At 45.5% G+C, this 24,771-nt stretch overlaps 1 protein-coding gene across 1 annotated transcript in view; it reads left to right on the plus strand.

Moving 5' to 3' along the window:
• Positions 1 to 8,685, plus strand: part of IKZF3 (IKAROS family zinc finger 3) — a 59,758-nt gene extending 51,073 nt beyond the window's left edge. The window contains exon 8 of the mRNA XM_053361892.1: positions 7,904 to 8,685. Within this exon, the coding sequence (XP_053217867.1) occupies positions 7,904 to 8,616 (713 nt within the window). The 3' untranslated portion in view covers positions 8,617 to 8,685. The remainder of the gene's footprint in view (positions 1 to 7,903) is intronic.
• Positions 8,686 to 24,771: the final 16,086 nt, after the last annotated feature.

Below are 24,771 nucleotides of genomic sequence, written 5' to 3' on the forward strand. Positions count from 1 at the left end.
TGAAACTGCAAAGCTTTCATTTATTATGCTAATTTTTTAGTCTATCTGGGTCAAAAGCAGTTAACTTAAAATCGAAGGACAAGACAGAAAAAAATGGGTAATGCAATGATACATGTTTTTAAAGCATTATATGCAATAAAGAATGTGTACATATCATAAGCATAAATACCTCAAACAACCATTGACTTACAAGGTTGCCAAATATTCTTCTGCTTTATTAAGCTTGCCAACTTACTAAATAATACAACAAATGCATTTTAATCATGACAATTGACACATCAAGATTCACAAACTTTTATGGACTAGTACTCATGTCATTTTACTTATTTATTTATATATAAAAAATTTGTATAGCCCTGTTTCATAAAAAATATATTAACGTGGTTTACAGCAGTAAAACCATTAAAAAGTTTAAAACACCTATTAACCATGGTGAGAGTATGTATTCTTAACTGCCTGCATAGGACTAGTGCAGGGATGTCCAACCAGTAGATTGTGATCTACTGGTAGATCCCTGGCTGATCCTGGTAGATCATGGGATCCTTACACGTGTACAAAATGTTATGGGGGAAAGGCTAAAAAACTGTGCAATCCTCCCCCAAAAAGCTCAGCCCTGGGCACTTCACTCCTAAAAAAGCTAAACAATTCTGGGTAATCCACCCCCACCCCCACACTGCTCCTCCTTCCAATGGCAATGGGTAGATCACTGCCAGTTTTTTTATACTAGTAGATCACAGTCTCTTGGGAGTTGGATATGCCTGGACTAGTGGAATAGAACAGTTTTCAACAGGTGTTTAAAAGTTGGCACAGAAGGCACCTGCTGAATTTTCGTTGTTGAAGTCTTTCACAGGACTGCACTGATGACATTAAAGACTTGGTTTCTTGCTTAAAGAGGTATGGCTAAAAAGGCCATGAAATCAAGCGACACAGAAGTTCTTCCATATTTCTGTGCAAAGATCAAATGCGTATAAGATAGGAACACCGACCTTAATCTATAGTAGTAATTTGTGACAACACAATCTTCCTGGCATTACTAAAATGAATTAAAAATTTGAAGAGGAGATGAACTCCTCAGTCTGGATGAAATCTAATTCCATGATAAATTCTTTTTTTAAAAAAATAATCTTTATTAATTTAAATTACACACTTATACAAAGAATTTACAAAGAATTTACAATCTCATACTACAAAAAAATTTAAAGAAAAAACAATTAAGAAAAGAAGAAAATACAGAAAAAACAAAGAAGAAAAAGCAAATTTGCGTACATAAAAAAACCTTAATCTTCCTAATTAATACTTAATTAAACACTTAGATAAAAAAGACTTCTGACAAAACGAGTCTTCCAATCATTCTCATTGTGCTGATTATATTGTCATTGTTTTTTCCACGCAGTTTTATATTCTTTAATATTGTTCCTGTCTACTCCACAAACGGTATTTGTTGTGTTTACAAGTATCACTAAAGTTCTGCTAATATGGTGTGATTGGTACAATATGATCTTATATAATCCTTAAATATTCCCTGATAAATTCTAATACCTACTCTAGATGCTCTCTTTTGTTAAAGGATTGTGACTTTCACAACAGCATTCTGGGTAACTGAAATGTTCTCGCAGTGGGCTCTGAACGTTGTCACTTTTGCTGTCCATTTCATTTTATTATTTTTTTGCATAGAGATGGATCTGCTTAAATCTAATAGTCCTTAAATTGCCTCAAGAATTTTTGCGGCATTTTCTGAAACAGATGAAAACAGTTACCCCTCTCAACTTTTTAAAAGACAAACACAAGTTTGCAAAACATATTTATTAGACGAGTATATCACCTAGGAGCTGGAACTGAACATAGCTTGCTTCCCCAATAAGCAAATAGCAAATTCAGGTTTGCTGTTGTGTAACATATGCAGCATGTTTAAGAAGAGGCACAAGTACAGGTGCTATGTAGTGTTCAACTAGAAAACAAAGTCCTTTTCACCAATTAAAACACCGGCAAACCTGAGCCAAAGGGTGCACACTCAGTAGAGGGATGAAGCCAATGGCTAATGCAATGGACCTGTATGATGAAATAAGTGTTTACAAACATGTACTTGTCACACACATTACCTGCTTTAGGTATCAGGCAATGCAGCCTCTAAAGAGTAGTTGACACAGCTGAATTTCCCCATGCGACTTAGTACACTTTTGCCAGCAGCGATGATCATGGACCAAGGTGTGCAAAATCCTGGTCGCATTATTGGTATTAGTACTGAATTTTTATTCCGCCCTCCGATTCAAAGGGTCCATATAACCCCCTCCCCTCATAAAGCTAACAATATAAAGCAAACATCAAGTTCTATACCTGGGATGCCGTAACAGAGAAGGCCTTGTTCCATGACGCTGTCCAAAAACTGTTGTCATTAGTGGGAATGTAAGTAGGGCCTCTCCCATAGATCTTAAGGACCAGGCTGTCAGGGGAGACATGTGAGGCCTAGCCTTTCTTCATATGCTTGTGTACCCACGTGGAAGATTGTGTGTGTGTGGGGGGGAATTCAACAATGTGAACTGAGCTGCGATGGCACCTGCCTTATTGGGGTTAGATACAGCTTCTGCAAGGTACAGGTTGGCAAACAGTTTCTTGAAGAGTGGGTTAAGAAAGAAGGAAACACGGGTGTCACCGCAGCGCTGTTTTCTGACGCTATATTGTTGTTGTCAATTAAAAAAATAAAATTACTCCATGCGGTGGGGTTTCATATAGTGTGACTTTTAAAAAGTGACTCACTCTCTGTTATCCTCCAAGGCGCACTCCCATGAGCCTCTTGTCTGACCTTAAGCTGACTTTTCATTAAGTACTAGAGCGAAAAATTGCTTGGAGGAAGATGTTTGGATCTCTTCCTACCTAGATCATCCTTTCCCCACCTGGTGCCCTCCAGATGCTCTGGCTGTGGCTGATGGGAGCTGTAGTCGAAATTTCTGGAAGGCACGAGGTTGGGGAACACAGACATAGGCATTAACTCAAGTAGCAGAGGGTTAGATACCAGGAACTGGACAATTATATTAATGGATAACCGTTTCTGGATCCTGTGCTTGGGGGAAACTGAGGTGATTATCTGGTGTAGAACCTGAGCCTGGTCTACACTCACAGCAAAGCATGGTGGGAATAAGGAGCCAAAGAGTCTTGAATCGATATGAAAGAGGTGGTAGGCTGTGCATCTTCAGATGGCAGAATATCTTCTGGTGCTAAAATACGGAGAACCATTTTAGCAGTACTCATTTCCTGCTCTACTAGTCCTCTGCTTAGGAGGATTCTGCCTCCCTTACAGAAGCATTTAAAAATGTCACACCCAGGGCCAGATTTAGGTTTGATGAGGCCCTAAGCTACTGAAGGTAATGAGGCCCTTTATATGTCTAGCCGTCCTTTGTCAACAACAAATTGTCTCTGTTTTTCATGTTGAATATATGCTATACGGTAATTTATGGACCTAATAGGTCCATTTGCACATAACAAAATATGTATATTATCAAAGTAATTGTTGAACTGAAATACAATTAAGAAGAAGTATATTAATAGTGAAATACAATTATGAAGTATATTTTTTGGGGGGGCCCAAGAGAGTGGGGTCCCTAAGCTACAGCTTGTTTAGCTTACACATAAATCTGGCACTGGTCACATCCACCAACCTGCACCTCTCCCAAGTAGTACAGTCCATTTCACCATCTTACGACTTGGAGCTTAATTAGACATTGAGAGGAGAGTGATGACATCATTACTCTGTGTGTTGCCCTGCCTTGCAGCCAGGGAACGACAGAGCAGCAAGTGGCGTGACTGTGTTACTGTCATCTTAGAAATAGTAAAGCCCCGAGGTACTAAAATGGACTGCACCATCTTAGACAGCACCAGACAGGCAAGGGACCATATTTTCAAATGCATATTTTCAAATGGGGGACCACTTTCTGCAAGTAGAAACTAGGACTGGAAGAAGCAGGCTGGGCTGATCTCACAACTTTGTCTTTGATGTGTTAGTTTACGGAAATATTGGGGGGAGAATGGCATTCCTACCTGCAGTTCTGAAGAGGTACAGGCCATGCTACCACCTTAGGATGGGAGGGAAATACAATCCAATTTCCATTTAAAGGGAGACTGTCTAAGTTGCACTTTCTGAAACAAATACGCAAACTGAAACACAGCCATCCCTTCAAAAATGTACACTTTGCTGAATTTTGCAATGCAGTTCTGCGACCAAGTAATGTGTGTAAAAATGCATGTACCGGGGCAAAGCGTACATAGATACGCCTGTATTAGTGAACATAGGATGCAAACGCATTATGTAAATGAAGAGAAATTGCTTTGCAGAAATGTGGATATTAGGAGAAAATTGCACTAAAAAGCTGGTGGATTTTCAGGACTCCTTTTTTTTGAAGGAATTGCAAACAGATATGGAAGTGTGGAGAATTGAACTTAAGGTTGGGAAAATGAGCAAATGTGAGGAACCGAGGTTGTCAGATTTTCTCACTCCTGCCCCTCATCCTGCTGGGGGCCACAGTTCTCTGTTCAGGCCCCACAGTCCCTGGTTGGGAAACGAGGAAGGGCAATGAGCTTCATAGAACAAGGCCAGGTCAAATAAAAACATTAATTGAGAGGGTGTAATCGCTGAAATGACACCCACAACTCTACACCCACCCAAAACAATGTCATAAGCGTGTGCATTGTGGGTTGTTGTTTCTTTTAATTCCATGTTCTTGATCGCAGTTGAAATTGCGCCAGTGTTTTCTGGGTCACTTTGTGGTTTGCCACCTGTGATTAATACCCTTGAGTGTCTGCAGCTGCCGCTGTGCGATTAAGTGGATCAGATTGGGCACAAATGAGCAGGTGGAAACCATAATTCCTATATGTCCTATTTTTTACTTAGTGACTCAAACATTTCCGGTTTGGGGTTTGCCACAGGGTGGAAATATTTCACCCTCTGCTATCTCTTTCCCTACCAGGTTTCTGCTTATATACCAAAGGTGAACCTTTTCTGACTACCCCTACTCCACAAACACTTTTTTCTCTCTCTCACAGTGCTAACCCCCAAACAGGAGGTGTTTTTAGAGCTTTTGAAAGCTTTGCCCCCCTTCGGCTCAGGCCTAGTGTTAACTCACGAGAGGAGGAGTACTCATTTGGAATATCCAGAGAGCGAAGCTAAATGTAAGGGGGAGGGGAGCTACCCCTGCATTTTGGATCAAGCAGGAATCCAAGAGCACCTTAGCATTACAAAGTTGTAATTCAGAATTACTGATTCTGCTGAGCGGTATCAAAGCCAGTGCAGTGCTTGGAGGAATACAGCAAACCAGGATAGGGGTAGTGAGTCATATGCAAAGCATAGCAGAATCTAGACTTTCCTTTTCCCCCTCAAACACAATAGTGGTTATCTAGTAGAATGCAAATTTACTGGTTAGGTAAATAAAATACTTTATGGTTGGTAATCCTAATATTTCTCCATTCTAAACATGTGTTGTAAGGTCCATTTTAAAATGCAAAACATACATTTTTCCACAGCCAGAAGGAGAAATATAGCATATATTTTTTCAAGGCAAAAATACTGCTCACACCCCTCTGCCAAATAGTTGAACTGTTGCAACTTAGCCATTCTTCACCGAACTGTGGCTAGAAATACGTATTCACCATGAAAGTTTCATATGGATAGGACAAACTGTCTTCGTTGTGTGGTGAACAGAACGTTTTAAGCTTCCTCTAAGAGAGAATGCTAAAAAGCATCAAGATGTTTTGAACTGTGGATCCAATCTTATAGAAAAGGTCAGCATTCCCAACATTCTCTTGTCCTCAAATGGTACCAAGAAAAAGCAATAGCCAAGACAGGACTGTGCAGGTGAAGAGAGGGAGCCATGCGAATTGGAGAAGGCTTGGATCTTAATGGCTGGATGACCAAAGGGAGGGATCCAGGGATAGCTCCCCACCCCCAGTGGCACCTTCTGTAAGTGCCAAAGGTAAAGCACAGCCATGAGAACGCGACTGTAGTGATGGCAGCATCTTCTCCCCTTCCCTAAAACTGAGTTGCAAGGACTGCACTAGCAGTTCTCATATAGGAATGCAGTTTATATTGATGTTTCGCAACCTTTACCTGTTGCAGGATCTTAGCCAGACCCAGTTGAATATAGCAGAGCATACACAGACTTTCAGAAGCAATCAGTTGCAGGCAGGTAGGATGAAGCAGGAACAAGACGCTGCTACCAGTAACTTGGTTACTTAGGGGTGTTCATTATTTACAGCAGACTTTACAAGTTACTATGTACGGGATACAGACACGGATCTTAACTCTCTCACTGAACAAACTCCAAACGACTCTCAGAACACCACACTGACCAACCAACTATCCGGCAAGGAATGCCATGAGTCATCACGCCTATATGAAGACCTCAACCAATATCTCTAGGAAGAATAACTCCCTCTGCTCAGTCTCCTGGGCCATCGGCCAACTTCTTAATTGCTTTGTGGGAAGCTGCATCAGATAGCACGTAGTCAAAAATCCCAAAAGTTTATCTCTGCAGAATGTACAGAGACACACAGGAACTTCCCGGGGCTTGCAATACAATATACCAAATATTTATAAGTCTTCCTATTGCCTGCACAGAGCCCGCCCTAACGCTGGATATTTTCTTAGTTAATCGTATTCATGAGTTCAAAACAAGAAACTGAAAACTTTCAGCATCCCTTGAGAAACGGGGCTAATTTTCTTTGATTCATCTTTTCTAGAACTGGCATCTGAGTCATAGACAAATGTCATTCTGTGGGGGATTTTTTCTTTTTAAAATTCCTTTTATCTATCAGATGGATCACAAGATTGACAGAGAATCTTGTCAGTGGGTTCTCAAGCACATTACTAAAGAAACGTGAGTGGTTGGTTTCAAACCCATCCACTGAAACAGCCTGCCAAGTTTCGTGGTCCTTGAGTCATAGTACTGCCAGTGATAAATATCTCAAGGGTTTGACATTCTAGTTTCTATCCTTCAAGCACAGAGGATTTTAATATGAAAAACGCCATTGCCTGCTGTGTGTGAAAATGTTGCTAGTGGCAGCAGAATTCCATTGCCTTATGGCCAAGGCTAAATGGATCCCATGGTACTCTAACTGTACCAGAGAAATGCAGAAATCAGTACTGGCTGCAGAATTCAGCTGCTGGAGAATGTCAGCTTCTGTTTAAAAAAGGCAGGTTTCAGGACCGCAATACCTCAAGTACCGCCTCTTTCCACATGAACCTACGCAGACCCTGAGATCATCTTCTGAGGCCCTTTTTCATGTGCCTCCTCCTTGAGAGGTCCGGAGGGTGGCAACACGAGAACAGGCCTTCTTGGCAGTGGCTCCCTGTCTGTGGAATGCTCTCCCCAGAGAAGTTCGCCTGGTGCCTTCATTATACATCTTTAGGTGCCAAGCAAAAACATTCCTTTTTAACTAGGCCTTTGGTTGACCTGATGGACATCCTAGACTCTTTTAAAATGCGGCTCTTTTTTTGGGGGGGTGATATTGGGATATTGTTCTTATTTTGATTTTATATATTGTGATTTTTTCGTGAGCCGCCCTGAGACCTCTAGGTATAGGACGGTATATAAATTCAATAAATAAATAATAAAATAATCCTTAAGCTAGACCTGAAAGTGTTCAAGGAATGCTAGTGAAAGGAAGAGGACAGGTCGCGACAGAGTAGAATTTGTAATAGGGGTGGGGCCTCAATACCCCATGTATTGTTTTTAATAGTATCTTATATTGCGATATTGTGCACTGCCCTGATATTTTAGAACATGGTGGCACAGAGATGCTTTTGTACGCAAAATTTATTTATTTATAAAAGTATTTTCATGCTGCCACGGTATAAATGTAAGGCGGTTTTAGAACTTTACCCTGTAACGTCCTCATGCATCCTTCTATCCCGCAGGTGAGAAACGCTCCAGCTTTGAAGTGAATTACAACCCCAGCTTTGTGTACGAGAAGGAGAGGGAGGCCATGTTGCAAGGATGCATGCTGGACCAACAAGCCATCAACAATTCCATGGGTTACCTTGGCGCAGAAGCCCTGCGCCCACTTGTGCAGAACGCGGCGCCCCCGACCTCGGAGATGGTGCCCGTGATCAGCAGCCTGTACCCCCTGGCGCTCACCCGCTCTGAAGTGCCCAATGGCAACCCTCAGGAAGTGGAAAAGAGCCACGCCCAGCTGAGAGACAAGGCTATGTCTTCCGACAGAGGCCTTTCTCCAAACAACAGTGGCCAAGATTCCACAGACTCAGACAGCAACCAAGAGGAGCACCAGAACCTTGCCTACCACCAGAACCAAGCTCCTCCTCCTCTGCAGGCCCGTAATGGGCTCCTGGTCTACAAGGAGCACCCCAGGTCCTACGAGATCTTCAGGCCACCCGTCGTTTGTCCTCGTGACGTCTTGAAAGTCTTCAACAAGGAAGGCGAACCCATTGGGGTCTACCGATGTGACCACTGCCGTGTCCTCTTCCTGGATTATGTGATGTTCACCATCCACATGGGATGCCACGGCTTCCGTGACCCTTTTGAGTGTAATTTGTGTGGCCACCGGAGCCATGACAAATACGAATTCTCCTCCCACATAGTCCGCGGCGAGCACAGAATGGGACTGAAATGAGAGCAGAACTTCTTCCATCAGTTTCTGGGGAGACTCGTGCACCGTAACCTAAAACCAGTCCAAAACCAAGTTCGAGTATTGTGTGATTTCTACCAAACAACCTGGGGGGTGGGGGTGGGGAATTATAACTTGTGGGTATTTCCTTGACTCCATGGATCTACAGTCTTCAGGCTTCCTTGTCCAGGAACGTGGGGAGTTTAAGACTAGTTTACATTTGTAGTGTCGTCAGATTTTTAAAACCCTTTAAAAAAAAAAGTGGAGAGATTTCGTTGACATTTTTCTGTACCAGCTGTAAAAAAGGTTCGGCCAGAGGGGAGGAATCTGTAGGCCCCAAGCCCAGATGTGGCTGGACTACAACTCACATCACCCTTAGCACCCCTCAGAAACGTGAAAAATTAAGCGGTATATAAATGTCTTAAATAAAAATAGAGAAATGTTGGCCATGCTCTCTGAGGCTGATGAGCGCTGGGAATCCCACAGTGTCTGAAAAGTCCTTCGGTGACTCAGCTTTGGGTTAGGCTCACAGTTTGCAATGCAGACCTGAAACTAAGATGGCTGCCCCAACAGTGCTTAATTTCTGAAAACAACAACAATGGCGGAGAGGGAAGAAAGGGTGCCAGGGCTTAGTTTCCAGCATTTGGTGCTTGGAGATGGCTGGACTTAACCCTGCTTTTTGTTCATTTTTCAATTATTCCAAGACCTCAGACCAGTTTATATAATCTGCAGAGTGAACTGAGAAAGTAGCTTTTCCACCTCATGTTGCGAGTGAAGGAAGCTGCCCCTGATTGTCCTCCTGACCCATTATTGTAGGGATTTAGGCGGTGGAGAGTCCTTCATATCATCTGATCCTCCTCCTCTTCCTTTTTTTTTTTTAAGCTGGAGAGGCTAGGGACTGAACCTGGAACCATCCATTTGCAAAGCATGGAGCTATAGACCCCGCCTGTGGGAACCGCATGTTTTGATTGGTTCACCCTAGGGACGCAAAATAGCGCCTTGCATTTAGAAAAGCAACATGCCAGAAACAAGTCTAGATTGCAGGCCATCTCCCAAGCATGCTGTTTTCCTGAGGGGAGTGGGGAGGTTATTCTGTCAGAGAGCATTCAGTCCATTGATTCCCTTCCCAAAGGCAGGTCTCCTAAGTAGTCCAACCCACATTCTTCCCTTGGCGCCCTGGCAATAAAAAAGAGGGCTTATCTACACTTACCTTTCTCCCTGTTCCTTCCAGGCACAGGTCTGCGCTTAAAAGCTCCATGCCCAAACATTTGCCGGGGGGCGGGGTGAGTTGCCTAGCGCAAATATCAATTGGGGTTTTCTGTGGATGGCTGTTTGCTCTGATTGAGCTTTAAAGAGCAGGTTTTCAGCGGAAAAGGTCTAGGCCAGGGGTCAGCAACCTTTTTCAGCCGTGGGCTGGTCCACCATCCCTCAGACCATGTGGTGGGCCAGACTATATTTTGGAAAAAAAAATGAACGAATTCCTATGCTCCACAAATAACCCAGAGATGCATTTTAAAGAAAAGCACACATTCTACTTATGTAAAAACACGCTGATTCCCAGGGCCGGATTGAGAAGATGTTTGGGCCGCATCCGGCCCCCAGGCCTTAGGTTGCCTACCCCTGGTCTAGAGCAAAACCAAAAAGGGGCGATCGGACAGGGAGCAGGTGATGTCTGGAAAGAGTGGAGGAAAGGTAGGTGTGGATAAGCCCACAGTTATTGGGCTAAGATTGAGCCCTGACCTCAGTGAGTTATATTTCTTTATAGGGTGAGTTTTCAGTTGCTGCAGTTCCTTGGTAGAGGAGCCGTTCAACCAGCTTGTTTGTAGCAGAAGTGTGACTTTAGTTTTATCCTGTCAGTAGCAAAGATGTAAAAGTGGTCTTTTGTTCTTGTCACACTGGTGAGCCTTTTTATATATGCCTTAAGGGCAATCTGTGCTATTTCCATCTCTCTCTTGCCCTCTCTCTCTTGGTGTGTGTGTGTGTGTGTGTGTGTGTATACACACACACATTCCCTCTTCCTCCCTGTCTTTCAGTTCACATGTCATTATCCTTCAGGGGCACCTCTGTTCCTGGACAAATCACTAGTCCTGCATATTTAGAGTTGCCAGCTTGCAACTTCAGACAGTACTGACTATGGATGGGTGAATCTACCATATTTCAGTTTCTCTCAGCTTCTTATTTTTTCCAGTCATGTGTTCAATATTTCCACAACAGCCATCAAATCTAATGCACACCTCAATTTTCAGAACCTTGAAACAAAAAGAGTATTTGCTGGCGAATGTAAATGTGCCATCAAATCTAATCTGCACCTTAATTTTCGCAACATAACTTGGCCAAAAAAGGTGAGCATTAGATTCGAGTAAATACGGTATTTGCATGTAATTTTAGCAATGCGATTTCCTCTAAGATAATGCATTTATTTTCCATGCACAACACATACATATGTGCACATCTTTCCCCTGTATATGTATTTTGGTACATGTTACTTGGTTTGAGAACTTCACTGCAAAATTCAGAGCAGTTCAGCATGTGAATTGTTTCAGAAATGGTGAGATAGGTAGAATCACCTTTAAAGGTGAACTTAATATAATTTATCTCCCACTCCTAGTTCTGACCCCACCTCTTAACAGGGTCAGTAGGCAGAGTTAAGGACGTGTGCAGAGGAAGTCAACCAAGATGAACAAGGGTCTGGAAGCCAAGCCTTATGAGGAATCGTTGAGGGAATTGGGTATGTTTAGCCTGGGAAAGAGACTGAGAGAAGATAGGATAGCTGTCTTCAAGTATCTAAAGGACTGTCACATGGAAGATGGAGCAAGCTTGTCTCCTGCTCTGAAGTGCAGGACCTGAACCAATGGCTTCAAGTTATAAGAAAAAAGATTCTGACTAAACATCAGGAAGAAGTTTCTGACAGTAACAGCTGTTTGACCATGGAACTGACTCCCACAAGAGGTGGTGGACTGTCCTCCCTTTGAGGCTTTTAAGCAGCGTTTTGGATGGCCATTTGTCATGGATGCTTTAGTTGAAATTCCTGTATTTCAGGGGGTTGGACTACATGATCCCTGGGGTCACTTCCAGCTCTGCAATTCTATGATTCCCCAAGTTGGCGGGGCTTATTTGACAAGAAGAAACAAAGCCTTTAGGGTCATTGGCCCTGTTTTCTGGAATAGTCTGCCAACAGAGATTCAGCAAGCAGCTTCTGTTTCAACTTTTAAATGCCTGCTGAAAACTTTCCCATTCTATCAGGCTTATGCAGGCAATTAAGAATATGCGCTAGCTGATTTCTGATTTTAACATTTTATGTCTTTTTATTGTATGATTTTATGTATAAATATTGTAAACTGCTGTGAATTTTTATAATCTTTAGTTTCTGTGTTATTTTTTATGAATTTAATTTTTTTATATATAAATAAGGGAAAAGGAAACAAAACATTTAGGAAGTAGGGGACATGGAGAGAGACAGCTGCTTCACTCGCCCAAAAACACAGGGACAAATGGTTTGCGGCCCCTGAGTGTAGCAGTTTGGAGCCTGGCTTCACCCCAATTTATTGGGTTATCCCTGTATTGGGTAAACCTGGATTTACAAGGGGAAAGCATTGAGATAGTTGTAACATCCTGGGGACTACACAAATTAAACGGGAACACAAACAGCCGCGAACCCGTAGTAAACTCTGGAGTTGGCAAACCCACATTCTGGATTTGGAGAAAAGAAGTCATCAGAAAACATTCTGAAATTAAGGGTGTACCATTCAGTTTTACCTAATGTCTTACTTTGAGATAAATGTGGAGGTTTTTGCTGGGGCAAAAATGGCAGGTTAATTTTGAAGGAGCAGAAAGAAATTTGATGACCAGTCAAATTTCCCAGTGAGGAAGGTTCCAAACATCCCTGTGTTGCCACCATTGTTGCTGCTGCTCCAGCCTAATGGGTCTCTCAAGGGGGAAATGTGGAAGGGATTTTGCAGACAGCAAAAAGCGTTGGTAAAAGACTAGCAAAATTTCCCAGCAGGATCGGGTGGGGGTAAGGGGAGCCCTTCGTATCCTTGCTTGTGAACCTTCCTTGGGAGTTGCTCTTGCCTCTCTTGAGAACTGGCAGAAGGAAGCCACTGTTGCCTTGTGATAGGAAACCCTCCATGGAAGCTGAGAACGCCATTGCCTTACCTTGGAGGGCCGCGAATGTGCCCCTGCATTAACATTGCTGCTTCTGACTACTCGTCGCTCATGGCTGTCGCTCTGAAGACAGCACGCTGTCGTGTTTCTGCTTCGAAAATAGGTCTCTGCACTTGTTCTGGAGTTCTTTCGTTCCAGTCAAAGAATTAACGGGAACCTGCTGTCATTCCGAGTCTGTTTGTTTTCAAAAAGTGTTATCTACAGTGTAAAGTGATGGATTTATTTTTTAATACAAAGTGCTTTTTTCAGTACCCATGGCTCTGTATGTTTTGGTTTCTTTTTTCACCAAGGTAATAAAGGGGGAGGCACCCCATGGTTTGGAGCACGTCTTCCTGAACTGGAAGATGCAATCGGTGTACAAAAGTCACTTGAGATGCTTCGAAGCGGAGACAACTTAGCAGCACCCGGTTGCCACTGTCCCAAGGAGGCACAGCACAGGGAGAGCAGTGTGTGGGCACACTCACACGCCACAGCCCAGTGGAGGAGAGGGGCAGCAACGCTGCCACAGACTCTCCTTTCTGCCTGACCTGGGAGCGGAGCTATAGCTCAGGCTTCCTCAAACTCTGCCCTCCAGATGTTTTGAGACTACAATTCCCATCATCCTTGACTACTGGTCCTACTAGCTAGGGATCATGGGAGTTGTAGGCCAAAAACACCTGGAGGGCCGAGTTTGAGGAAGCCTGCTATAGCTGCATGCTGGAGCCAGGCTCCAATGAGGGAGCCTGTTATGGGGGCGGCTGGTCACACCCATTCCCAAAAAATGCACCTGGGGCCGCCCCCATCCCTGCTATGCCACTGCTTCCCAGAGCCATTGCAGCTGTTTCCATGGGCCCCGTCTGCTGGCAGGGGGCACCGGGACATTCCATAATCAAGTCAGAAGCCATTGCAGCTTTAGGAATTCCAGGACCATCCCAGCAAAATTGGGGCAATTGGAGGGTATGAAGTATTGAAATTGGGATCATGTGTAACTGCCCTGCAAGCATCCTGAGCACAAACAATGATGAATGAGCATTAAGAAGCGTTGCAGCAGAGAGCCTGGCTAGAGTGGTTAGTTACTGTTCTATGCAGGTTCCCTGGCCTCATCAGAAATAAGGTTAGTTTAACTGCTAACTCGGCTTGTAGTGAGTTTCTGTGAGCAGCTGAAGACAACTACCCCCCGCCCTCCTGCCACTTCGTGTCTTCTCGTCATCCTTGAGAATTTGCCTTGCAGCCTTTTCTCTCTCTTCCTCTTCCAGCCACCTTGGCCCAAGCTGCACCTTAAAGCCACCCACACACATTTTCCCACTTTGAGTGAGCACGCAACCACCGAAAAGGTGAGAAGTTAAGACCTATGGGTATCGTCTAACATTCTTTAAAGAGGTTTTCACAGCCCTTAGAAGACACTTTCTTATATGTTTGCAACGTGAGGGAGGAGGGAGGATTCCGGCAGACACACCATTCTGTGTTTTCCAGAGGCTGCAGTTTTCTTTTTTGGTAGACACAATGACATCAATTATTTTAATCCTAGAGTCCTTAGGCTGGAGACAGCCAAGCATTGAAGGAAGCTATGGGTGGAATGTCAAAAACATTACTGGAAGGCTCATAATTCAGTGGGTTAGGGAGCAAATGTTTCTCAAGCAGAAAGCCCAGAATCTCCATCTTGAAAGGATTTGGGGGAGAACGGTCACTTACACCTCACCAAAAGAGGGCCTGGATATTGCATGGCATTTGCATCTGCCAAGTTATATAGGTGCAAATTTAGAAATATTTTAATATACAGTACTTAACTACAAATTGAATAGGAATATGGTGTATGTCACCACAGTGGGGAAGACTCTGGCCAGCAGGCCCATGGGTCTGCAGTCTTATTTGTTGATAGGCAGCTTCAAAGTCCCTGGTCTCCCTTCACTGGGTTAGCATTTTTTAAAATTGGACTTGCCCTTCAAAGAAAGAACTGTCCTCTGCCATGTAGGACACACGGCCACCCTACTTGGGTAGGTAGGCGTCCTGGGGAAATTTGCTAAAGTTGACTCTGGGTAACTAATGCCAGACAGTGTATAGATCAGTTTCCCCTTCCTTAATCGGGGGGTGGTCCACGGCTTTTGCCTGAGCACTTGGACACTTTAAGTGCAGACGGAATGAATGGCAAACATGTCTGTAAAGGGTAAAGGGACCCCTGATCATTAGGTCCAGTCGTGACCAACTCTGGGGTTGCGGCGCTCATCTCGCTTTATTGGCTGAGGGAGCCGGCATGCAGCTTCCAGATCATGTGGCCAGTATGACTAAGCCGCTTCTGGCGAACCAGAGCAGCGCATGGAAATGCCGTTTGCCTTCCCACTGGAGCGGTACCTGTTTATCTACTTGCACTTTGACGTTCTTTTGAACTGCTAGGTTGGCAGGAGCTGGGACCGAGCAATGGGAGCTCACCCCATCGTGGGGATTCGAACTGCCGACTTTCTGATCGGCAAGTCCTAGGCTCTGTACAGCGCCACTCTGTACTCTTGCTCTAATGGCACCCCTTGTCCTCCACAACCTGGTGCCCTCCGTAAGTTGCTGGAGTCCAATTCCCATCAGCTGCAACAGTGGGATGATGCTCCCAAAGGATGATGGGAGTTGTAGTGCAGCAGCATATGGAGGGCACCATTTCTGTGATTTTCCTGGAACTGTGCACTATTGCATTTCCATCCTGCTCCTCTTCCCTGCCCCTTATCCACAGAGTGAAGGAGCCTTTCTCATTTCTTCTTCACAAATTATGACGGGCGCTTGCTTTGCAGTCGACTACCTCCTCCTCCTCTCCTCCTCCTCCTCCTCCTCCTCCTCCTCCTCCTCCTCCACCGCAGTAACAGGAAGAACACCTGCCGGATCCACACTTCAGAAGTGTTCCCATCAAAGACCCAAAAAGGTGCAGCCAGCCCTGACTCTGTGGTTTCTGAGAATTTGAATAAAACTTTCCTCTCTTCAGAAATGTAGGGAGTGCAGGAGGAGGCAAGCAATCTGAAAAGAGCGCCCAAGGACAGAGGCAAGAGGAGCGAGGAGGAACAACCTTGCTCGGGTTCAGCTTTGAAAGGCTCAGTAGGTTGCTAGTGCAATGCAGCTACTAATAAAACAAACCCAAGCCCCACTGAGTTCAGTGGGATGTAAGGGTGTCTAGGATGGGAGCCCTAAGGTCACGCCAGAGTCTCCAATTGGAATCAGTGGGTCTTAAAAATTCAGAGGAACATAGAAACCTACCTTTGCACCAAGTCAGACCATTGTTCTATCCAAGTCAATATTATGTGCACTGACTGGCAGCAGAACTACATAGTTTCAAACAGAAGCAATTCCAGGTTTCAGCTGGAGAAGCCGGGGATTGAACTTGCAACCTTCTGCCTGCAAAGCAGAGGCTCTACCCCTGAGCGACAGCCCATGCCCTAAATGTCCATGCTTTTACCAAATCCTATACCCCTTTAGTTCACAGTCACACCCTCACTGTCTATGCAGGGTTGCTCTTTGGTAGGAAAGAAAAATTATTTCAAGCATTACCCCTGTGTGAATGACCACAATCTCCATGATGGAGAACTGGATATGGTGTAACCCAGGCATCCCCAGACTCCACCCTCCATATGTTTTGGGACTACAATTCCCATCATGCCTGGCCACTGGTCCTGTTAGCTAGGGATGATGGGAGCTGTAGTCCCAAAATATCTGGAGGGCCAAGTTTGGGGGTGCCTGGTATAGCCTCAGCACCGAAGCATCAGTAGAGAAACCCTCACTTTTATGGCCTCTCTCTCTGACCTCATGCATGCCAAATTTCAGTGCTGCACACGGCACTGCTGAAACTGGAGAGCCCAAAGTCCTTCACTGGGTGGAGGAAGAACCTCGCTGCCTTGGTGAGTAGCCAGCAGGAGCCTTATTCCCCGTGATTCTCTTTTAAATCCACCCAAGACGGCTGGCATCGCCCACACTTTGTGAGCCCTCATCCCTACATGCAGGGAAGCTCTGCTGGATGACCCACAGCAACCTTGCTCGCTGCCACCCAAACACTGCAGAGCCGTTTTGCCTTGCAAGGTCACAGCCTGGATGCTGTGAGAGAGCAGAGCAAGCTGTCGCATCACAGAGTTTCCCTGCAAGCCCTGAGAGAGATGGGTTCACTGCCTTCTCCTCCTCCTCCTCCCTGACCACAACAGAGAGTGGGGTGAGGCTGTGGCGTGAGCCTGGCTGTGTGCTCAGGTGGTGCCGCTCCCTCTTCTCTCTCACTTCCTCACAAACGCCTACGAGGCATCCAGGGCCAGGGGCAAAGGCCTCCAGCTGCTTGTCGTCCTCTGTGTGTGCCTCCCTTGCTCTCCTGCAGCTACAGGATCCATGCTGCGACCATTTTCCATGGAGGGAGGCTCACACCAGAGCCAGCAGCAATTAGGAGGATGCTACAGGCTGTGGGCTTGTTAAACTGCTTCCTCCAGGCTCCTGTACCCCTGCAAAGCTCCATGGTGTGCAACATGCAAAAGTGTTTGAGGATGGGCTGTAGATCAGGGGCAGGGTTGCATCAGCCTTGCATGCACAAGGTTGCGGGTTCAATCCCCAGCGCTGTCTGAAACCCAGGAGAACTGATGCCAGCTCCAGCTCATCCATAGCTCCTCTGGTTCCCTGTCTAGAAAGGATACCTCATCCAAGGGGTATTCTGTTTGTTGTACCGCTCCCCCCCCCGAAAACTCCCTCTTTGCCGCTGAATCAGAGCAAATGTCAATCTGCAGGAAACCCACTTGACATTTGCTCCTATTCAACAGTAAAGAATGGGATTTCCTGGGGGAACATGATGGGGCAAGGGGAAAAGTGGACAAGCCCTCAGAGTATACAATGCAGCCTATGTTTTCTAGTGTAGTTTTGAACCCTTAGTTTGAACTAGGGACCCCACGGAAGGGATGGAGGAATCTATCACAGTTTTATTTTCTCTCCGTTTCTCATTTTTCAAATCTGAGGTTCCGTTCTCCACATTTCCACATCAGCTTGCTGATGAAAAAGTCCTCAATAACATTCTGTTGTTCATTTCTCCTAATATACGCCGTTTCGTATATTGTTTTGTCTGATGGGAAAAGAAAACACTTTGTCATTTGTGTGTGCTATTTCCACTAATATATGCATTTATATGCACCCTCCACTCAGCACATGCATTACATGGCTGGAGAACGGCACTGCGTGAAGTTGGTTGCGTTTCAGTTCACATCTCGCTCTGGAAAGTATGAATTAGGTAGGTTCACCTTTAAATGTCTCTCCGCCCGTCCCTTTGCTCCATTTGTGCAATGTGAGCTGTTTTACTTAGGGCTCATCCAGGTGTCTGTGACTCAGTGCTGAGGCCGGGGGGAAAAGTCGAATAAACATAAGCAAGAGAGTTGTGCTGGATCAGGCCCAGGGCCAATCTGGTTCATCAGTCTGTTCTCGCAGCAGCCCACAACGCTCCATGAGGTGATTAAGTGCTGTCTGCGGCTGGGCCTCACTGCTGAGGCCGCTCTGTGGGATTTTGTAGACATGCAAGAGTTGAGTGGGGAGGTGTTTGCCCTCCACCCCCCACCCCAATGAGGTTTGAACTCCCATTTCCTGTCTCCCAATCAGTGCCGGGTTTACATATAAGCTAAGCAAGCTATAGCCACTCTCTTGGGGGCCCCAAAAAAATTTAAAGGGAAAAAAACCTGGATGTACATTTCTACAATATAAGATAAAAAACAAATAAAATGGTTTTAGATACCTATTAGGTCCATAAATTACCATATAGCATATATTCAACACAAAAAAACAGTGACGATTTGTTGTTGACAAAGGGGCTCCATTACCTTCAGTAGCTTAGGGCCTCATCAAACCTAAATCTGGCCCTGCTCCTAATCCCATGTCCTGTTCGGTGATGCTGCTGTCGGTGTTTATCTTTGGCTTGCCTTGGCTTACAGGCGAAAAGGTCTTTGCCTCCTTGGGTAGGTCTTCAATCTTTGTCCCAGGAAAACAGTGTGTGCGTTGCCCATTCCTCCTGCTCAGGGAGTTATGCAGGTCCCGCATTACATGGAGAGTTCATAATTTCCTGGGGAAGACCGTTCCACTGTCATACAGCTCTCACTGTCAAAAAGGTTTCTCTGGTGTTTGGTTGGAATCTCCTTTCTTGGAACTCGAAGCCATTGCTTCAGGTTCTACCCTCTAGAGCAGGAGAAAACAAGCTTGCTCCCTTTCCCATGTGACACCCCATCAGATATTTGAAAATGGCTACCCGATTTCCTCTCAGTCTCCTCTTTTCCAAGCTAAGAAGATCCTTCAACTATTCCTCATAAGGCCTGGTTTCCAGACCCTTGATCATCTTGGTTGCCCTCCTCTCCACGCGCTCTGGCTTGTCAATATCCCACTTAAATTGTGGTACCCAGAATTGGAGGCAGTATTCTAGGTGTGGTCTGACTAAGGCAGAATGGAGTGGTACTATTCCTTCGCTCTCCTTCCTTTCTTTTTGTGTTGGGCTCCAAAACACTGCTATTACTACCACTACCACCAGAATCATCGTTATTATTTCTTCCGAGGAGCTCAAAGTGGCATACAGCCTTCTCCCTCTTCCTATTTTATCCTCAAAACAACCCTGTGAGGTAGGCTTAGGCTAAGAGATGGTGACTGACCCAAGGCCACCCACTGAGCTTCATGGGCAAGTGAGGTCCAAGCCCCAGTACCCTAAGCACTATACCCCACTGGTTTCTGAGGAACATGACAGGGGTTTGTGTGGTCGCTAAATCCCTGCCTGTATGGACACCAGGGGTCTCGTCGTAGCAGGGGTTGCTGCTGCCCATGCTGCTTGGACTGGTAGACAGGGGGCACTGTGGCACCATGGTGTGTGTGCTATGATGTCATAACATTATACACTCATTGGTCCCCCCTGTGTAGAGGCAGCATGTGGGTGTCTTTGCCAGCACAGCCCCAGACTGGTGGTATTTTTACACCAGTTTTGTCTCTGTGTGTCCCCCAGGCTGAGAATGTGTAACAAGGGTGGCCAACGTGGTGCCCTCCAGATAATCATAGAGTTGGAAGGGATTTCCTGCCATCCTGTCTGGGCATAGCTGTCAACTTACAGATTTGAAAATAAGGGACCAGCAGCCTTGAAAATAAGGGACCAGCAGCCAAAATAAGGGACCTGCAGCCTCACCTGTTCCAGGCACTCCAGTCTTCCTGTCCTCCTGCAGTCTGGTCAAACTCACGCTGGTAGCTTCGAGAACACTGTCCAACCAACTTTGTAACCAGAGGTTCAACTGAATAGAATCTGAATCACATGCACCACAAGCCTATGCAGCCTCAACTTAAGATGGCTACCCGGCCTGGCTTTGCACTGCAAAGTTTGCAGCAGCACGTGCAACAAAATGGCGTCCAGCATTCAAAAACTCCCTCAGCTTGCATTAACTAGCCACACACAAGGCATGCAAGCTCCACCCCCCCAGTCTTTCTTAAGACTTCTTATTGGGTGAGCAACACAGCCAAGCAACACAGTTGGAGCCTCTCTCCTCCCTGGCTGGCAGGGAGGGAGGGAGAGGAGCTGCTTCCTTTGAAATTTAAGGGACATCATTTAAGGGACATTTAAGGGACATCTATCAATAAGGGACAGCAGCGGGACATGGCGCTGGAATAAGGGACTGTCCCTTCAAATAAGGGACACTTGACAGCTATTTGACATAGAGCCAGTGTGGTGTAGTGGTTAAGAGCAGTGGACTTGTAATCTGGTGAACTGGGTTCGCGTCCCCGCTCCTCCACATGCAGCTGCTGGGTGACCTTGGGCCAGTCACACTTCTTTGAAGTCTCTCAGCCCCACTCACCTCACAGAGTGTTTGTTGTGGGGGAGGAAGGGAAAGGAGATTGTTAGCCGCTTTGAGACTCCTGAAGGGGAGTGAAAGGCGGGTTATCAAATCCAAACTCTTCTTCTTCTTCTATGTGTCTGGGGCTCATGGGAAGTGGCCATGCCACAGTATATCTCAAGTCCCAGCCTAATGGGAATCTAGGATTGCTCTGCCCATCTTCATAATCCCACAAACAGTTGTGATTTGTCAGAGGAAAAACAAGGCTGACTGTGGTACATACAGATGAACTCCTCAGTCAGTAGAGCACAAGATTCTTAATATCAGGGTTGTGGGTTTGAGCCCCATGTTGGGCCAAAGTTTCCTGTGTTTCAGGGGGTGGGAGTCGTGGTCCCTTCCAATTCTATGATTTACGTAAAACAAGCCTAGTTCTGGGAAACGGCTACCTTTTCCTAAAAACACCATTTCAAAGAAATCGGCCCCTCCATTATCATCACCAATTATCTCCTTGAAAACCTCTCTTGTATTTATTTAGACTGAAGGTTCCCTTCGCCTTACAAGCCGCAACCTTTGCTCCCTCTGTGTTGTATCTGCTTTTTCAGTCCACGCAGTCATCAGAATTAGGTGCTGTTCAGTCATTTCTTTACAGTTTAAACCCCAAGTGGCTAAAAATACCACGTCAGGGTCTAATAAGCACAGCTCGCTGGAGATATTTCTGTCTGGGACTGGGAACTGAAACCCCTAAGGCTGGTCATGGGCTGTCTACCTCAGGATCATGTGACTCAACCAGCACGATGAGAGCACATGGCCACCCCCAATGTCACCCCCTTCTGCCTATGGGACCCAGGGCACAGATGAGTAAAGGGGAGCTTCCAGGTATTCAATCTACAAGTAGAAGTCCAGAGGATGTGGAGCAGAAACAAAACAAAAACCTTCTGATTTCTTCTTCCTCCTTCTCCTCCCTTCCCCCCCCCTTACATGCTCTGCAAGAGTTCTATGTCAAATGATCAAATCATCGTCATCATAATAAAATCCACATTTTGCAGAATAGGTCTCTTGGCAAAAAGTCAAGAAGTGAAATACTTGCATGGGCCGCTAGGTGTCATCTCTCTCACACAGAGAGACATTGTAATCAGCAAACAGGGCAACTGATAATCTAGAAGCAAAGGTTCTCAGGTTTGAGTTTCCAGGAGAATTGATTTATCTTGCAGAAGAAGAAGAGTTTGGATTTGATATCCCGCTTTATCACTACCCTAAAGAGTCTCAAAGCGGCTAACATTCTCCTTTCCCTTCCTCCCCCACAACAAACACTCTGTGAGATGAGTGGGGCTGAGAGACTTCAAAGAAATGTGACCAGCCCAAGGTCACCCAGCAGCTGCATGTGGAGGAGCGGAAACGCGAACCCGGTTCACCAGATTACGAGTCCACCGCTCTTAACCACTACACCACACTGGCTCTCAAAGTCTAGTCCTCTTGTACCCAATGACCCACCACTGGGGTTTCCTTCTACTTCCAGGGTTCTTGTTATCACTAAACTACTACAGCTGCTCTGTGTGCATTGTGTATGGAAATTCACTCAGATTGCTGTATACCAACTGGAGAAGCTCTTATTTGTTTGTTCCTGAATTATTATTATTATTATTATTATTATTATTATTATTATTATTATTTTATTTGTACCTTGCCCATCTGACTGGGGCCCCCAATAAATATAAATACATAATTAAATAAATAAATATCAAACATTAAAAACTCCCATATACACGGCTGCCTTCAGATGTCTTCTAAAAGCTGTATAATTCTTTATTTCCTTGACATCTGATGGGCGGGTGCCACCACCGAGAAGGCCCTCTGCCTGGTTCCCTGTAACTTTACTTCTCACAATTAGGAAACTGTCAGAAGACACTCAGAGCTGGACCTCAGCGTCTGGGCAGAATGATGGGGTGGAGACGCTACTTCAGGTATACTAGGCCAAGGCCGTTTAGGGCTTTAAAGGTCAGCACCAACACTTTGAATTGTGCTCGGAAACATACTGATATGTTTACATTGTTCCTTTTTATTATTTCCAGAAAGGATTCTTCATTCGACTTCTGCTATTACATATTTTGAGGGCTGTTTGAAGGTGATTAGGGAAAGAGGGCAAGGAGAGAGATTGAGGAGAAACAGGCAACACACAAGGGCAACCTTGCCATGGTTTTGCATTGTGTTTGTGGGTGATTTAAAAACTTTTAGGAGCAACGACAACCAGAAAACAACCAAAAAGTAAACCTTGATTCAGGACTCTCAAATGCTAAATGAATGCTAAAGAATGGGTGGTACCATGAGGTAAGACTTTGGGCAGGAGGCCAGAGCCCCACTCAGCAGAATGACAGGAGGATGACAGTTGGCTTGTCACATTTTGAAGAAGGCAGTGACGACTGGTGCCCATTGCAATTGGTAGGTAGGAAGGCAGGGAGGTGGATCTAGAACTGGTGACAGGAATTGCCAATCCCTGACTGGGTGCAAATAAGAAGGCAGGCGGGGGGGGGCTGGCCGGCTGGCTGAGGATGGGCTTGAGGTTGGTGGGGAAGGCTCCCATTTGCCCCAATGGCCCAGTGTGTGTTGGAAGTCATATGACCATTTAAAGAGCCCTCCCATCAGACCATGAAGACCAGAGCCAGTGTGGTGTAGTGGTTAAGAGCAGTAGACTTGTAATCTGGTGAACCGGGTTCGCGTCTCCGCTCCTCCACATGCAGCTGCTGGGTGACCTTGGGCCAGTCACACTTCTCTGAAGTCTCTCAGCCCCACTCACCTCACAGTGTGTTTGTTGTGGGGGAGGAAGGAAAGGAGAATGTTAGCTGCTTTGAGACTCCTTAGGGTAGTGATAAAGCGGGATATCAAATCCAAACGCTTCTTCTTCAGAGACTGAAGTTACCCCACTGTGGTACCATTGGAAAAAAACCAGCGTGTTTCCAAAGTGTACTGTGGATAGGGATACACTAATCTGTCACTTTTGGTTTCAGTTCCCTATAAATCATAAACTGATGAGGAAAAGCGGGAGAACTGAACCTTAGACTGGAAAACATGAGAATCTGAAATGGACAAAATTTACCCATCCCTACTCTCCACAGGATTCACAAACGGACTCTTCCTTTGGCTGTTTTCTTCCCAACTGCCAAGGTGTGTGCCAAGCACCTCTGTGAGCTCAAAAAGGGATGGATCTGGGTGAGTACACACATACACACAGGGGTCCCCTGCCTCAACACCACAGCCGATCCTAGCCAGAGAATTTGGGTAATGATGAGAGAGATAGCCCCAACATGCTGGCACACACAGAACCAGAATGGATAGCCAGTGGCCATTTGTGCCACAGGTGCATCTTCTCTTTGCAGCGGCAAAAACTTGTAAAGGTTGAGATGGAAAGGGGAGGAGCTCCTTCTGATTGTGTTCTTGCTGCTTCTGGATGGTAGAGTCAATCACTTGGGGCTTCACTCTTTTGAAGACCCTCCAAGTGTCCCTATTTTCCAGGGACGTCCCTGATTTAGAGAAGCTGTCCTGGTTTCTGATTTGATCCCAGAATGTCCCACTTTCCCTTAGGATGTCCCTATTTTCATTGGAGAAATGTCGGAGGGTGTGGAATTATCTGACCCCCGAGCCGTCTGAAGGTAATCCTGTAATAGGGAAGGGTTTTTAAAAAAACATTTACTGTTTTATTATGTTTTTATATATGTTGGAAGCTGTCCAGAGTGGCTGGAACAACCTAGTAAGATGTGTGGGGTATAAATAGTAAAATTATCCAATTATGCAACAGGAGGCCCCTATTTTCATCGGAGAAGTGTTGGAGGGCATGTCTTTCAGAGACGTAATAAATGGGTTTCTTCCTGCAGCACCTCCGTGGTCCCTTCTCTCCCCAACCACCTTTCTATTCCTCCCAAGGAGGGATAGGAGTGGGAGGTCAAATGCAGGGCTCCAGGCCCCTGCATCTGATCCTCAGTGTTCTCCCCAGGCCACGCCCCTTCCCTAGGCCACACCCCTCACCAGCCCTGCTTCTTTGTGCCATCCTCAAGTGTTTTTGCCTGGCTGAAATGTGTCATTGAACTCTCTTGCTTCCCAGCAAGGAAGGTAAGAGAGGAGTGCCCAAGTGCATGTAGAAACTAGCCTCCTCTACAAAGGTAAAATTCACATCTGTGGGTGGTGTGTGAATTATGCTTTTCCAGTCCATACAGGGTAGGCTATTTGTTTTCTTCTTCTTTTTACT

The sequence above is a fragment of the Podarcis raffonei genome, chromosome 13 (genome assembly GCF_027172205.1).
Source record: "Podarcis raffonei isolate rPodRaf1 chromosome 13, rPodRaf1.pri, whole genome shotgun sequence".
Lineage (NCBI taxonomy): Eukaryota > Metazoa > Chordata > Lepidosauria > Squamata > Lacertidae > Podarcis > Podarcis raffonei.